The sequence below is a fragment of the Coregonus clupeaformis genome, chromosome 12 (assembly GCF_020615455.1).
Source record: "Coregonus clupeaformis isolate EN_2021a chromosome 12, ASM2061545v1, whole genome shotgun sequence".
Lineage (NCBI taxonomy): Eukaryota > Metazoa > Chordata > Actinopteri > Salmoniformes > Salmonidae > Coregonus > Coregonus clupeaformis.
This window is the reverse complement of record NC_059203.1, coordinates 43,126,162-43,141,807: the sequence shown is the minus strand read 5'-3', so window position 1 is coordinate 43,141,807 and position 15,646 is coordinate 43,126,162. Positions and strand designations below refer to the sequence as shown.

Here is a 15,646-nt window from a genome sequence, read left to right as displayed (position 1 = left end):
CAATCACATGCAAATTATAAAGATCCATCTGTTTCTCTGCTGTATAGATGCAATCATTTTCTATAGCATCTCCAGGATCAGTCACATTAATCAGTACTGTTAATTCCTTGCTTAAATTTAAATTTTTGTGATCTGTTTGATACCCATTGGATTTGATCAAATCAAAGATTTTGATGCAACATAGACCTTTCTCACAGAATCTTTAATAACGAAATGTAGACCTGATACAGATTCATGACAAAACATAAATCATTATTTATAGTTGCTAGATATGGTGTAAGATTTTAGTCCGTTTTATGTCTGCCTAAACCAGAAAGAAGGCTATACATGCTATGAAGTTATGATGGGGCGGCAGGTAGCTTAGTGGTTAAGAGCGTAGTGCCAGTAACCGAAAGGTCGCTGGTTCTAATCCCCGAGCCGACTAGATGAAAAATCTGTCGATGTGCCCTTGAGCAAGGCACTTAACCCTAATTGCTCCTGTAAGTCGCTCTGGATAAGAGCGTCTGCTAAATGACTAAAATGTAAAATGTAAAATGATGGGACCACTTCACATGCTGCTTTTCAGTTGTTTGATTTGAATCTCTAAAAAGGCACACTACTGCCACCTAGTGAATTAGATCCATGTTTGAAAAATACATCACTACCATAATTCTGCAGCGGTAAAACTGACAGCACTAAATATAACTGTTAAGACCTAACATTTTAACAATTTGCATAGCTAGATAGCATTGTGACAATGTCAAAACACACAAATACTTTTTCAAAGATATTAGTTTACTCTAGATAAATTCTACAGGGAAAGAAATGCTTACCACAGTAAGTTACAGTATGTCATAACTGAGATATAAGGCAGCGCTTTAAATTGAAACTAACAAAAAATATTATCAAGAGAGTTAATGTTTTAAAGCAAGAGGCTCAATGTTTGGCTAGTACCCTAAGAACACAGACTTCTCCAAGCCATCCTCTGCTTTGGTGTACTCCAGGTGGGATCTGTAGTACTGGCTGTTGTAGCGAGGGCTGTTGCGGACGTACTCCAGATAGTCAGGGGTTCCTGGACAGATGACATTGTCTGCCAGCAGCACTGTGCCTTTCTGTATGAGACCACACTCCTAGAGAGAGAGGAAAATAGGAAGAGATAGAGTTGGGGGAATGGGAGAAAGAGAGAATGACATGTTTTGTGTTTTGATTGATCATATCGGTGTAGGACTATCAATGATTCCCTATAATCACAGGACGGTCAAATTAGTCATCTTACTTACCTCCAGCAGTTTTGTGTCAGGAAGGTAGCGCTCTTTCCAGTGGTCCAGAAAAACTAAGTCAAATGCATGGACCCCGAAATGCTCCTTCATCCGAGGGATCCAGTCTCCTGAGGCTCCCTCCACTAGCTGCACCTGGACAACAGTAAAGAGATCTCATCTAAGCTTCTAAGTTACAACTGACCTGTATCTTTTAACATCTACTACCCACCCATATTTACATGAATGTACATCACTTTCATCATCAAATGTAATTATGTTAATCCATACCAATCTTTTTTTACCTTATCTTCCAGTCCTGACAATTTGATGACTTGACTAGCAATGGCAGCATAATCTGGGTTGAACTCCAAGGTAATGACACAGGCGCCAGGGAGTAATAGGCGGGCTATGCGCACTGTTGAGTAGCCACAATAAGTGCCTAACTCCAAGACAGTGACTGGACTCACTTCATTGACCACCGAGTCCAGAATGGAGCCTGTAATGAACACAGAGTACATAGACACATGCACAAAGATGTGGACATGGTCAAGACCAGGCAGACATGTGGCCTGGGGGGGTATAGAGATCTAAGAACACATCCTGTATATACTGCTGCAACATGGGTTAATTCAATTTTACTGCTCTTTCAGCACTCTCCCCTACCTTTTACCTCTATCTATCCAATAAACATACAAAATACTTACAATATACTGTGTGTGTGTGTGTGTGTGTGTTAATGTATATACACTACCAGTCAAAAGTTTGGACACACCTACCCATTCAAGGGTTTTTCTTTATTTTTACATTGTAGAATAATAGTGAAGACATCAAAACTATGAAATAACACATTTGTATTTGTATTTATTTTACCTTTATTTAACTAGGCAAGTCAGTTACGAACTAATTCTTATTTACAATGACGGCCTACACCAGCCAGACCCGGACGACGCTGGGCCAAATTGTGCGCCGCCCTATGGGACTCCCAATCACGGCCGGTTGTGATACAGCCTGGAATTGAACCAGGGGGTCTGTAATGACGCCTCAATCACTGAGATGCAGTGCCTTAGACCACTGCGCCACTCGGGAGCCCATGTAGTAACCAAAATAGCCACCCTTTGCCTTGATGACAGCTTTGCACACTCTTGGCATTCTCTCAACCAGCTTCATGAGGTAGTCACCTGGAATGCCTTTCAACTAACAGGTGTGCCTTCTTAAAAGTTAATTTGTGGAATTTCTTTCCTTCTTAATGTGTTTGAGCCAATCAGTTGTGTTGTGACAAGGTAGGGGGTATACAGAAGATAGCCCTATCTGGTAAAAGACCAAGTCCATATTATGGCAAGAACAGCTCAAATAAGCAAAGACATGAAGGTCAGTGAATACAGTTTCATCATAGTGCTTGATGGTTTTTGCGCCTGCACTTGAATAAACTTTAAAAGTTCTTGAAATGTTCCGTATTGACTGACCTTCATGTCTTAAAGTAATCATGAAGCTGGTTGAGAGAATGCCAAGAGTGTGCAAAGCTGTCATCAAGGCAAAGGTGGCTATTTGAATAATCTCAAATATAAAATATATTTTGATTTGTTTAACACTTTTTTGGTTACTACATTATTCCATATGTTATTTCATAATTTTGATGTCTTCACTATTATTCTACAATGTAAAAAATTGTAAAAATAAATAACTACCCTTGAAGGAGTAGGTGTCCAAACTTTTGACTGGTAGTGATTATATATACACAGCTGTGGAAGAAATTAAGAGACCACTGCAAATTTTTCTTAAATCAGCATCTCTACATGTATGACAGCCATTCCATTCCAGTGTCTGTTGAATTCCAACACAGGCACACCTCAGTCTACTGAATTAGGTACTGATTAGGTGATCACATGAACCAAATCTTATTTAACGAGGAAAAGTATAAAAACCACTGCTGTGGTCATCACTATCCTCTTGCAATAGGACCGGCTGGATGGCAAAAACAGTGCTAATAGTACCTCAAAAATAACTATTGACCATGCCAAAAGAGTTGAAAAGGAATGTTTTGAGTGAGGAAAAGAAGGGGTAAATTCTGGCTTTACTGGCAGAGGGATAAAGTGAGCGTCAGGTTACTTCCATCCTTATAATTTCAAAGACGGCAGTTCATAAGAACAAGGTCAAGCAGCAGACATAGGGGACAACAAAGCTACAGACCGGCAAAGGGCGAAAACGACTCTCTACTGATCGGGATGACCGCCAACTCATTCGAATGTCACTCAACAACCGTAGGATGACATCAAGTGACCAACAAAAAGAATGGCAAACGGCAGCTGGAGTGAAGTACATGGCGAGGACGGTTCGAAACAGGCTCCTAGGGGCAGGGCTGAAGTCGTGCAAAGCTAGAAAAAAGCCCTTCATCAAAGAGAAGCAAAGAAGAGCCAGGCTGAGGTTTGCAAACGACCATAAGGATCGTAGAGGACTGGAGTAAGGTCATCTTCTCTGATGAGTCCAATTTTCAGCTTTGCCAAACACCTGGTCGTCTAATGGTTAGACAGAGACCTGGAGAGGCCTACAAGCCACAGTGTCACACACCCACTGTGAAATTTGGTGGAGGATCGGTGATGATCTGGGGGTGCTTCAGCAAGGCTGGAATCGGGCAGATTTGTCTTTGTGAAGGACGCATGAATCAAGCCACGTACAAGGTTGTCCTGGAAGAAAACGTGCTTCCTTTTGCTCTGACATTGTTCCCCAACTCTGAGGATTGGTTTTTCCAGCAGGACAATGCGCCATGCCACACAGCCAGGTCAATCAAGGTGTGGATGGAGGACCACCAGATCAAGACCCTGTCATGGCCAGCCCAATCTCCAGACCTGAACCCCATTGAAAACTTCTGGAATGTGATCAAGAGGAAGATGGATGGTCACAAGCCATCAAACAAAGCCGAGCTGCTTGAATATTTGCGCCAGGAGTAGCATAAAGTCACCCAACATCAATGTGAAAGACTGGTGGAGAGCATGCCAAGACGCATGAAAGCTGTGATTAAAAATCAGGGTTATTCCACCAAATATTGATTTCTGAACTCTTCCTAAGTTAAAACATTACTATTGTGTGTTTAAAAATGAACATGAACTTATTTTTTGACAACACTGCATATTTTTTGTTATTTTGACCAGTTGTCATTTTCTGTAAATAAATGCTCTAAATGACAATATTTTTATTTGGAATTTGGGAGAAATGTTGTCAGTAGATTATAGAATAAAACCAAAATGTAATTTTTACCCAAACACATACCTATAAAATAGTAAAACCAGAGAAACTGATAATTTTGCAGTGGTCTCTTAATTTTTTCCGCAGCTGTATAGTGGGGAGAACAAGTATTTGATACACTGCCGATTTTGTAGGTTTTCCTACTTACAAAGCATGTAGAGGTCTGTCATTTTTATCATAGGTGCACTTCAACTGTGAGAGACGGAATCTAAAACAAAAATCCAGAAAATCACATTGTATGATTTTTAAGTAATTCATTTGCATTTTATTGCATGACATAAGTATTTGATACATCAGAAAAGCAGAACTTAATATTTGGTACAGAAACCTTTGTTTGCAATTACAGAGATCATAAGTTTCCTGTAGGTCTTGACCAGGTTTGCACACACTGCAGCAGGGATTTTGGCCCACTCCTCCATACAGACCTTCTCCAGATCCTTCAGGTTTCGGGGCTGTCGCTGGGCAATACGGACTTTCAGCTCCCTCCAAAGATTTTCTATTGGGTTCAGGTCTGGAGACTGGCTAGGCCACTCCAGGACCTTGAGATGCTTCTTACGGAGCCACTCCTTAGTTGCCCTGGCTGAGTGTTTTGGGTCGTTGTCATGCTGGAAGACCCAGCCACGACCCATCTTCAATGCTCTTACTGAGGGAAGGAGGTTGTTGGCCAAGATCTCGCGATACATGGCCCCATCCATCCTCCCCTCAATACGGTGCAGTCGTCCTGTCCCCTTTGCAGAAAAGCATCCCCAAAGAATGTTTCCACCTCCATGCTTCACGGTTGGGATGGTGTTCTTGGGGTTGTACTCATCCTTCTTCTTCCTCCAAACACGGCGAGTGGAGTTTAGACCAAAAAGCTCTATTTTTGTCTCATCAGACCACATGACCTTCTCCCATTCCTCCTCTGGATCATCCAGATGGTCATTGGCAAACTTCAGATGGGCCTGGACATGCGCTGGCTTGAGCAGGGGGACTTGCTTGCGTTGCAGGATTTTAATCCATGATGGCGTAGTGTGTTACTAATGGTTTTCTTTGAGACTGTGGTCCCAGCTCTCTTCAGGTCATTGACCAGGTCCTGCCGTGTAGTTCTGGGCTGATCCCTCACCTTCCTCATGATAATTGATGCCCCACGAAGTGAGATCTTGCATGGAGCCCCAGACCGAGGGTGATTGACCGTAATCTTGAACTTCTTCCATTTTCTAATAATTGCGCCAACAGTTGTTGCCTTCTCACCAAGCTGCTTGCCTATTGTCCTGTAGCCCATCCCAGCCTTGTGTAGGTCTACAATTTTATCCCCTGATGTCCTTACATAGCTCTCTGGTCTTGGCCATTGTGGAGAGGTTGGAGTCTGTTTGATTGAGTGTGTGGACAGGTGTCTTTTATACAGGTAACGAGTTCAAACAGGTGCAGTTAATACAGGTAATGAGTAGAGAACAGGAGGGCCTCTTAAAGAAAAACGAATAGGTCTGTGAGAGCCGGAATTCTTACTGGTTGGTAGGTGATCAAATACTTATGTCATGCAATAAAATGCAAATTAATTACTTAAAAATCATACAATGTGATTTTCTGGATTTTTGTTTTAGATTCCGTCTCTCACAGTTGAAGTGTATCTATGATAAAAAATTACAGACCTCTACATGCTTTGTAAGTAGGAAAACCTGCAAAATCGGCAGTGTATCAAATACTTGTTCTCCCCAAGGATGTCAGGGACAAGATTGTAGACCTACACAAGGCTGGATTGGGCTACAAGACCATCGCCAAGCAGCTTGGTGAGAAGGTGACAACAGTTGGTGCGATTATTCGCAAATGGAAGAAACACAAAATAACTGTCAGTCTCCCTCGGCCTGGGGCTCCATGCAAGATCTCACCTCGTGGAGTTGCAATGATCATGAGAACGGTGAGGAATCAGCCCAGAACTACACAGGAGGATCTTGTCAATGATCTCAAGGCAGCTGGGACCATAGTCACCAAGAAAACAATTGGTAACACACTACGCCGTGAAGGACTGAAATCCTGCAGCGCCCGCAAGGTCCCCCTGCTCAAGAAAGCACATATACATGCCCGTCTGAAGTTTCCCAATGAACATCTGAATGATTCAGAGGAGAACTGGGTGAAAGTGTTGTGGTCAGATGAGACCAAAATCGAGCTCTTTGGCATCAACTCAACTCGCCGTGTTTGGAGGAGGAGAAATGCTGCCTATGACCCCAAGAACACCATCCCCACCGTCAAACATGGAGGTGGAAACATTATGCTTTGGGGGTGTTTTTCTGCTAAGGGGACATGTCAACTTCACCGCATCAAAGGGACGATGGACGGGGCCACGTACCATCAAATCTTGGGTGAGAACCTCCTTCCCTCAGCCAGGGCATTGAAAATGGGTCGTGGATGGGTTTTCCAGCATGACAATGACCCAAAACACACAGCCATGGCAACAAAGGAGTGGCTCAAGAAGAAGCACATTAAGGTCCTGGAGTGGCCTAGCCAGTCTCCAGACCTTAATCCCATAGAAAATATGTGGAGGGAGCTGAAGGTTCGAGTTGCCAAACGTCAGCCTCGAAACCTTAATGACTTGGAGAAGATCTGCAAAGAGGAGTGGGACAAAATCCCTCCTGAGATGTGTGCAAACCTGGTGGCCAACTACAAGAAACGTCTGACCTCTGTGATTGCCAACAAGGGTTTTGCCACCAAGTACTAAGTCATGTTCTGCAGAGGGGTCAAATACTTATTTCCCTCATTAAAATGCAAATCAATTTATAACATTTTTGACATGCGTTTTTCTGGATTTTTGTTGTTGTTATTCTGTCTCTCACTGTTCAAATAAACCTACCATTAAAATTATAGACTGATCATTTCTTTGTCAGTGGGCAAACGTACAAAATCAGCAGGGGATCAAATACTTTTTTCCCTCACTGTATTACCATTATTAATAACCCATTCAAAGCACATGTAGAGTACCTTTCTCATCCCCCACATTCATGGCCCATTCTCGATGTCTGCAGAAGTGGTCAATGGCTGTGATCACACTCTGGGGGTCTCCTACAGTGGCTTTCCTCTGCACTGCCTTCAGAAGACGCTAGATATTTCAGAGGAGAAATTACAGATGGTATTGTACCTACGATGAGGCCTACATTAAGTTTAGTATTTACTATTTTATTAGGATCCCCATTAGCTGCTGCCAAGGCAGCTGCTACTCTTCCTGGCGTCCAAACAGGAATAAAACAACACATCACACAATACATTGTACACTATACACATTTACACTGCTCCACCATAACAAATGTACAATGTAAAATGTACAATATTACAACAACACAATATCACAAATACAATGTGTGGGTGTGTGCATGCATGCTTGGCAATGGGTGCGTGCGCATCTCTTCACAGTCCGCGTTGTTTTATTGTTTTTAAAAAATCTGATTTTACTGCTAGCTTCAGTAACCTGATGTGGAAGAGAGTGCCATGTAGTCATGGCTCTATGTAGTACTGTGTGCTTCACAGCCTCTGTTCTGGACTTACGGACTGTGAAGAGACCCCTGGTGGCATGTCTTATGGGGCATTTATGGGTGTCTGAGCTGTTTGTTAGCGGTTTGAACAGACAGTTGGGTGCTTTCAACACGTCAATACTTCCGACAAAGACAAGCAGTGATGCAGTCAATCTCTCCTCTACTTTGAGCCAGGAGAGATTGACATGCATGTTCTTGATATTAGCCGTGCTGCTCTGTTCTGGATCAACTGTAATTTTCCTATGTCCTTCTTTGCAGCACTTTACCATATATATATATATATATACACACACACACTGCTCAAAAAAATAAAGGGAACACTTAAACAACACAATGTAACTCCAAGTCAATCACACTTCTGTGAAATCAAACTGTCCACTTAGGAAGCAACACTGATTGACAATACATTTCACATGCTGTTGTGCAAATGGAATAGACAACAGGTGGAAATTATAGGCAATTAGCAAGACACCCCCAATAAAAGACTGGTCTTGCAGTTGGTGACCACAGACCACTTCTCAGTTCCTATGCTTCCTGGCTGATGTTTTGGTCACTTTTGAATGCTGGCGGTGCTTTCACTCTAGTGGTAGCATGAGACGGAGTCTACAACCCACACAAGTGGCTCAGGTAGTGCAGCTCATCCAGGATGGCACATCAATGCGAGCTGTGGCAAGAAGGTTTGCTGTGTCTGTCAGCGTAGTGTCCAGAGCATGGTGGCGCTACCAGGAGACAGGCCAGTACATCAGGAGACGTGGAGGAGGCCGTAGGAGGGTAACAACCCAGCAGCAGGACTGCTACCTCCGCCTTTGTGCAAGGAGGAGCAGGAGGAGCACTGCCAGAGCCCTGCAAAATGACCTCCAGAAGGCCACAAATGTGCATGTGTCTGCTCAAACGGTCAGAAACAGACTCCATGAGGGTGGTATGAGGGCCCGACGTCCACAGGTGGGGGTTGTGCTTACAGCCCAACACCGTGCAGGACGTTTGGCATTTGCCAGAGAACACCAAGATTGGCAAATTCGCCACTGGCGCCCTGTGCTCTTCACAGATGAAAGCAGGTTCACACTGAGCACGTGACAGACATGACAGAGTCTGGAGACGCCCGTGGAGAACGTTCTGCTGCCTGCAACATCCTCCAGCATGACCGGTTTGGCGGTGGGTCAGTCATGGTGTGGGGTGGCATTTCTTTGGGGGGCCGCACAGCCCTCCATGTGCTCGCCAGAGGTAGCCTGACTGCCATTAGGTACCGAGATGAGATCCTCAGACCCCTTGTGAGACCATATGCTTGTGCGGTTGGCCCTGGGTTCCTCCTAATGCAAGACAATGCTAGACCTCATGTGGCTGGTGTGTGTCAGCAGTTCCTGCAAGAGGAAGGCATTGATGCTATGGACTGGCCTGCCCGTTCCCCAGACCTGAATCCAATTGAGCACATCTGGGACATCATGTCTCGCTCCATCCACCAACGCCACGTTGCACCACAGACTGTCCAGGAGTTGGCGGATGCTTTAGTCCAGGTCTGGGAGGAGATCCCTCAGGAGACCATCCGCCACCTCATCAGGAGCATGCCCAGGCGTTGTAGGGAGGTCATACAAGCACGTGGAGGCCACACACACTACTGAGCCTCATTTTGACTTGTTTTAAGGACATTACATCAAAGTTGGATCAGCCTGTAGTGTGGTTTCCACTTTAATTTTGAGGGTGACTCCAAATTCAGACCTCCATGGGTTGATACATTTGATTTCCATTGATAATTTTTGTGTGATTTTGTTGTCAGCACATTCAACTATGTAAAGAAAAAAGTATTTAATAAGATTATTTCATTCATTCAGATCTAGGATGTGTTATTTTAGTGTTCCCTTTATTTTTTTGAGCAGTGTATATATATACAGTGAGGGAAAAAAGTATTTGATCCTCTGATGATTTTGTACGTTTGCACACTGACAAAGACATGATCAGTCTATAATTTTAATGGTAGGTTTATTTGAACAGTGAGAGACAGAATAACAACAAAAAAATCCAGAAAAACGCATGTCAAAATTTTTATAAATTGATTAGCATTTTAATGAGGGAAATAAGTATTTGACCCCTCTGCAAAACATGACTTAGTACTTGGTGGCAAAACCCTTGTTGGCAATCAGAGGTCAGACGTTTCTTGTAGTTGGCCACCAGGTTTGCACACATCTCAGGAGGGTTTTGTCCCACTCCTCTTTGCAGATCTTCTCCAAGTCATTAAGGTTTCGAGGCTGACGTTTGGCAACTCAAACGTTCAGCTCCCTCCACAGATTTTCTATGGGATTAAGGTCTGGAGACTGGCTAGGCCACTCCAGGACCTTAATGTGCTTCTTCTTGAGCCACTCCTTTGTTGCCTTGGCCGTGTGTTTTGGGTCATTGTCATGCTGGAAAACCCATCCACGACCCATTTTCAATGCCCTGGCTGAGGGAAGGAGGTTCTCACCCAAGATTTGACGGTACATGGCCCCGTCCATCGTCCCTTTGATGCGGTGAAGTTGTCCTGTCCCCTTAGCAGAAAAACACCCCCAAAGCATAATGTTTCCACCTCCATGTTTGACGGTGGGGATGGTGTTCTTGGGGTTCATAGGCAGCATTCCTCCTCCTCCAAACACGGCGAGTTGAGTTTATGCCAAAGAGCTCGATTTTGGTCTCATCTGACCACAACACTTTCACCCAGTTCTCCTCTGAATCATTCAGATGTTCATTGGCAAACTTCAGACGGCCCTGTATATGTGCTTTCTTGAGCAAGGGGACCTTGCGGGCGCTGCAGGATTTCAGTCCTTCACGGCGTAGTGTGTTACCAATTGTTTTCTTGGTGACTATAGTCCCAGGTGCCTTGAGATCATTGACAAGATCCTCCCGTGTAGTTCTGGGCTGATTCCTCACCGTTCTCATGATCATTGCAACTCCACGAGGTGAGATCTTGCATGGAGCCCCAGGCCGAGGGAGATTGACAGTTCTTTTGTGTTTCTTCCATTTGCGAATAATCGCACCAACTGTTGTCACCTTCTCACCAAGCTGCTTGGCGATGGTCTTGTAGCCCATTCCAGCCTTGTGTAGGTCTACAATCCTTGGAGAGCTCTTTGGTCTTGGCCATGGTGGAGAGTTTGGAATCTGATTGATTGATTGCTTCTGTGGACAGGTGTTTTTTATACAGGTAACAAGCTGAGATTAGGAGCACTCCCTTTAAGAGTGTGCTCCTAATCTCAGTTTGTTACCTGTATAGAAGACACCTGGGAGCCAGAAATCTTTCTGATTGAGAGGGGGTCAAATACTTATTTCCCTCATTAAAATGCAAATCAATTTATAACATTTTTGACATGCGTTTTTCTGGATTTTTTTGTTGTTATTCTGTCTCTCACTGTTCAAATAAACCTACCATTAAAATTATAGACTGATCATGTCTTTGTCAGTGGGCAAACGTACAAAATCAGCAGGGGATCAAATACTTTTTTCCCTCACTGTGTGTGTGTGTGTGTATATATATATATATATATATATATATATATATATATATAGTGCTATGAAAAAGTATTTGCCCCCTTTCTAATTCTCTATGTTTGCATATTTGTGATACTGAATGTTAGCAGATCTTCAACCAAAACCTAATATTAGATAAAGGGAAAATAAGTGAACAAATAACAATTACATATTTATTTTATTTATTTCATAAACAAATTCATGCAACACCCAATTCCCCTGTGTGAAAAAGTAATTGCCCCCTTACACTCAATAACTGGTTGTGCCACCTTTAGCTGCAATGACTAACCAAATGCTTCCTGTAGTTGTTGATCAGTCTCTCACGTCGCTGTGGAGGAATTATGACCCACTCTTCCATGCAGAACTGCTTTAACTCAGTGACGTGTGGGTTTTCAAGCATGAACTGCTCATTTCAAGTCCTGCCACAACATCTCAATTGGGATTAGGTCTGGACTCTGACTAGGCCATTCCAAAATGTCCAATTTGTTGCTTTTTAGCAATTTTCATGTAGACTTGATTGTGTGTTTTGGATCATTGTCTTGCTGCATGACCCAGCTGCGCTTCAGCTTCAGCTCACAGACGGATGGTCTGACATTCTCCTGTAGAATTCTCTGATAGAGCAGAATTCATGGTTCCTTCTATTAAGGCAAGTCGTCCAGGTCCTGAGGCAGCAAAGCATCCCCAAACCATCACACCACCACCACCACCATGCTTGACCTTTGGTATGATGTTCTTACTGTGGAATGCAGAGTTTGGTTTTCGCCAGGCATAATGGGACCCATCTCGTCCAAATATGGTCTCACAAGGGGTCTGAGGATCTCATCTCGGTACCTAATGGCAGTCAGGCTACCTCTGGCGAGCACATGGAAGGTTGTGCGGCCCCCCAAAGAAATGCCACCCCACACCATGACTGACCCACCGCCAAACCGGTCATGCTGGAGGATGTTGCAGGCAGCAGAACGTTCTCCACGGCGTCTCCAGACTCTGTCACGCCTGTCACATGTGCTCAGTGTGAAGAGCACAGGGCACCAGTGGCGAATTTGCCAATCTTGGTGTTCTCTGGCAAATGCCAAACGTCCTGCACGGTGTTGGGCTGTAAGCACAACCCCCACCTGTGGACGTCGGGCCCTCATACCACCCTCATGGAGTCTGTTTCTGACCGTTTGAGCAGACACATGCACATTTGTGGCCTGCTGGAGGTCATTTTGCAGGGCTCTGGCAGTGCTCCTCCTGCTCCTCCTTGCACAAAGGCGGAGGTAGCAGTCCTGCTGCTGGGTTGTTGCCCTCCTACGGCCTCCTCCACGTCTCCTGATGTACTGGCCTGTCTCCTGGTAGCGCCTCCATGCTCTGGACACTACGCTGACAGACACAGCAAACCTTCTTGCCACAGCTCGTATTGATGTGCCATCCTGGATGAGCTGCACTACCTGAGCCACTTGTGTGGGTTGTAGACTCCGTCTCATGCTACCACTAGAGTGAAAGCACCGCCAGCATTCAAAAGTGACCAAAACATCAGCCAGGAAGCATAGGAACTGAGAAGTGGTCTGTTGTCACCACCTGCAGAACCACTCCTTTATTGGGGGTGTCTTGCTAATTGCCTATAATTTCCACCTGTTGTCTATTCCACTTGCACAACAGCATGTGAAATGTATTGTCAATCAGTGTTGCTTCCTAACTGGACTGTTTGATTTCACAGAAGTGTGATTGACTTGGAGTTACATTGTGTTGTTTAAGTGTTCCCTTTATTTTTTTTAGCAGTATATATATATATATATATATATATGATTACATTAAAGGGATGACACACACTGTCATTTCACTCTGAAACGCTCAAAGGGAAACACTGTCATAATACCTTTCATGATAGGTCTGGAAGAATCACAATACCAACATACTATAATAACAATGGTGAACACCAAAGACTTAACTATAAATCTGTTTAGAGAGCTCACTTGAGGACGTGAAGTTCGGGTCAAGGTGTCCAGTGTGCGCTCCACGATGACATCATGCCACAGTAGTGCCAGTCCTCCATGATACTGCACAGCTGTGGGGATCACCCAGCGGTAAAGAACAAAGAGGACAGCTGCTCCCACGATCAAACCAGAAAGAAGGCTCAGCAACATCCTAGGACACAGAGATGGTGGTTATAAAAATTAATTCACTGTAAAATAAACTTTCTAGTTAAGTTATGAAGACGGATAAACAAATAAGTAACCATAGAAACACTGTACCCATTTAAAAAGATTTTGTAATACAGTATGTCCTCTTATTAACAAGAAATCTGTGTGATCATAATGAAATGAATACTTATGGAAATCAATGCCCACGTCCATCAGCTCTTGTATCTCTCCTTTCATTCCTCCCTTTGTACTAGGCTAATGAAATGGGTATTTACTATGCAGCAGATGACACTCAAACATATCCTCCTCTCATTATCATTCAACCACTGTTGTCATATCCACTCATTACTCTCCATCACTCTCACCGTCTCTCATCAAGGGGAAATGGATTATGATTGCCACTTTATATTAATATTATCAACAAATACATTAATGTGTCGATGTGTTACAAAATAATACTAACTAAATCACACTGGACAATGTGACAAAGTAACAACAAATATATCAAGTGTCTATGCATGAAGAAAAGACAGTCAACAACCTAGAGCTCATATTGAAAATCCGAACCACCTCTGAAACATGGTGGTTGAGTTGAGAAAAGTGTAAAAAGGAATAAGAACTAAGCCTAAATCCACTACAAAACAAATGATTTTCTGTTTTATGGAAAAACAGAAAGAGTGCATGGAGGGGGGGAGTGGGTGGACTCTTGAACCTTTCAGAGAATACAACTCTTGTCTATAAGACCAGGAGAGGCTGAACGGAGGTAATGCCTCGCATTGGGCAAAATGGGTCAAGCTGTGAGACAAAACCCATGGCACTGGGGCTGTGACCATCTTTACTTTGGCTTTCTTACACATGTTCTGTAGCTACATACATAAAAGCTTCTGGAAATTCAGTCAGGCGCTTTGAGAGAGTGCCTTAATTTGATGGCAAATATACTGTAAATTGTTTGATGAAGCGGATATTCCAGTGGGCATTACACACCCCTCAAGGTGCTTGGTGACTAAACTGAAAATGTATAAAGACAAAATATTAAAATCAGATTATACTAAAATGATTACAAACTGCGGTGTACAGAGAGGGAGCTCAATGAAACAACTCTGAAGATAATTCCAGGACATCATGAGGTGAAGAGAGGCATGCGAATCAAATGATATAAAAGACATGCCACACATATTTAGCCCAATCACCTCTGATGTAATTATGGCATCTGAACAGTTCCATTGAAATCTACACAATTCAGTCAGTCAGAAACTTCAGAATGCTCTGCAACATCTTAAGCTTTTTAAAGGGAGAAGACAACTCACTGCACTGTTATCATAAAACCACAGTTGAAACCAACAATGTAAGCATGCAAAAAGTAGTAGCTATTTACCATACTATTTCAGCGTGCAAATATAGATTAAAGACATGTCAATGGCATAATAACATGGCTTTACTTACATCTGAAGCTTGTCAGCCTCCAATCAGGGTAGAGATATTGTTCCTTTTCTTCACTCACACTTCTCCTTCTTGATGCCACCTCTCTCGCCATAAACTGTTTCACACCTTCCAGCACAGTTCGTCTCACACACCAGCGCACGCACATTTTCATGAGACTAACCCCTCCCTACTTACCAACCCTCCCCCTCTCTTTCCTCTGCTGAATTATAGCTAACCCTTAGTGTGAACCCACTGAGCACAGACATCAATTCAATGTCTATTCCACATTCGTTCAACATAATTTCATTTAAATTATGTGAAAACGTTGAATCAACCATTGTGTGCCCAGTGGGATGTGGCTGTGGAGGTCTCACTAGAGAAAGCCCACTTTCAGTCATCAACACATACTCAAAGCACACTCAGACATAAGTTAGATCACAAGGGATGACACAGAAGGAAGCAGTGAAAAGAGGGGAGATATGGCTTACCTTGCATGGACTGGGTGCCCGGGCTGCAGTTTTGAACCCTACTCAACAGTATACCAATACCCTTTGAAGCCACTCCTTCTCTGTCATTCCATGAGGTCTCATGACAGGAGTCCAGTGAATCAGAGTATTATGAATTCATACATGAATTG

At 43.4% G+C, this 15,646-nt stretch overlaps 1 protein-coding gene across 2 annotated transcripts; it reads right to left on the bottom strand.

Moving 5' to 3' along the window:
- Positions 1-470: 470 nt before the first annotated feature.
- LOC121578673 (catechol O-methyltransferase B-like) lies at positions 471-15,525 on the bottom strand. Of its 2 annotated transcripts, none has more exons than XM_041893055.2 (6): positions 15,498-15,525; positions 13,420-13,591; positions 7,431-7,548; positions 1,541-1,734; positions 1,260-1,391; positions 471-1,109 (listed from the first exon to the last, which is right to left on the bottom strand). In XM_041893055.2, the coding sequence occupies exons 2-6, from the start codon at positions 13,588-13,590 to the stop codon at positions 927-929; spliced, it is 798 nt and encodes a 265-aa protein (XP_041748989.2). In that variant the 5' UTR covers position 13,591; positions 15,498-15,525; the 3' UTR covers positions 471-926. The 2 variants fall into 2 exon arrangements, with proteins under 2 accessions (XP_041748989.2, XP_041748988.2); XM_041893054.2 differs by lacking the exon at positions 15,498-15,525 and adding an exon at positions 15,031-15,136.
- Positions 15,526-15,646: the final 121 nt, after the last annotated feature.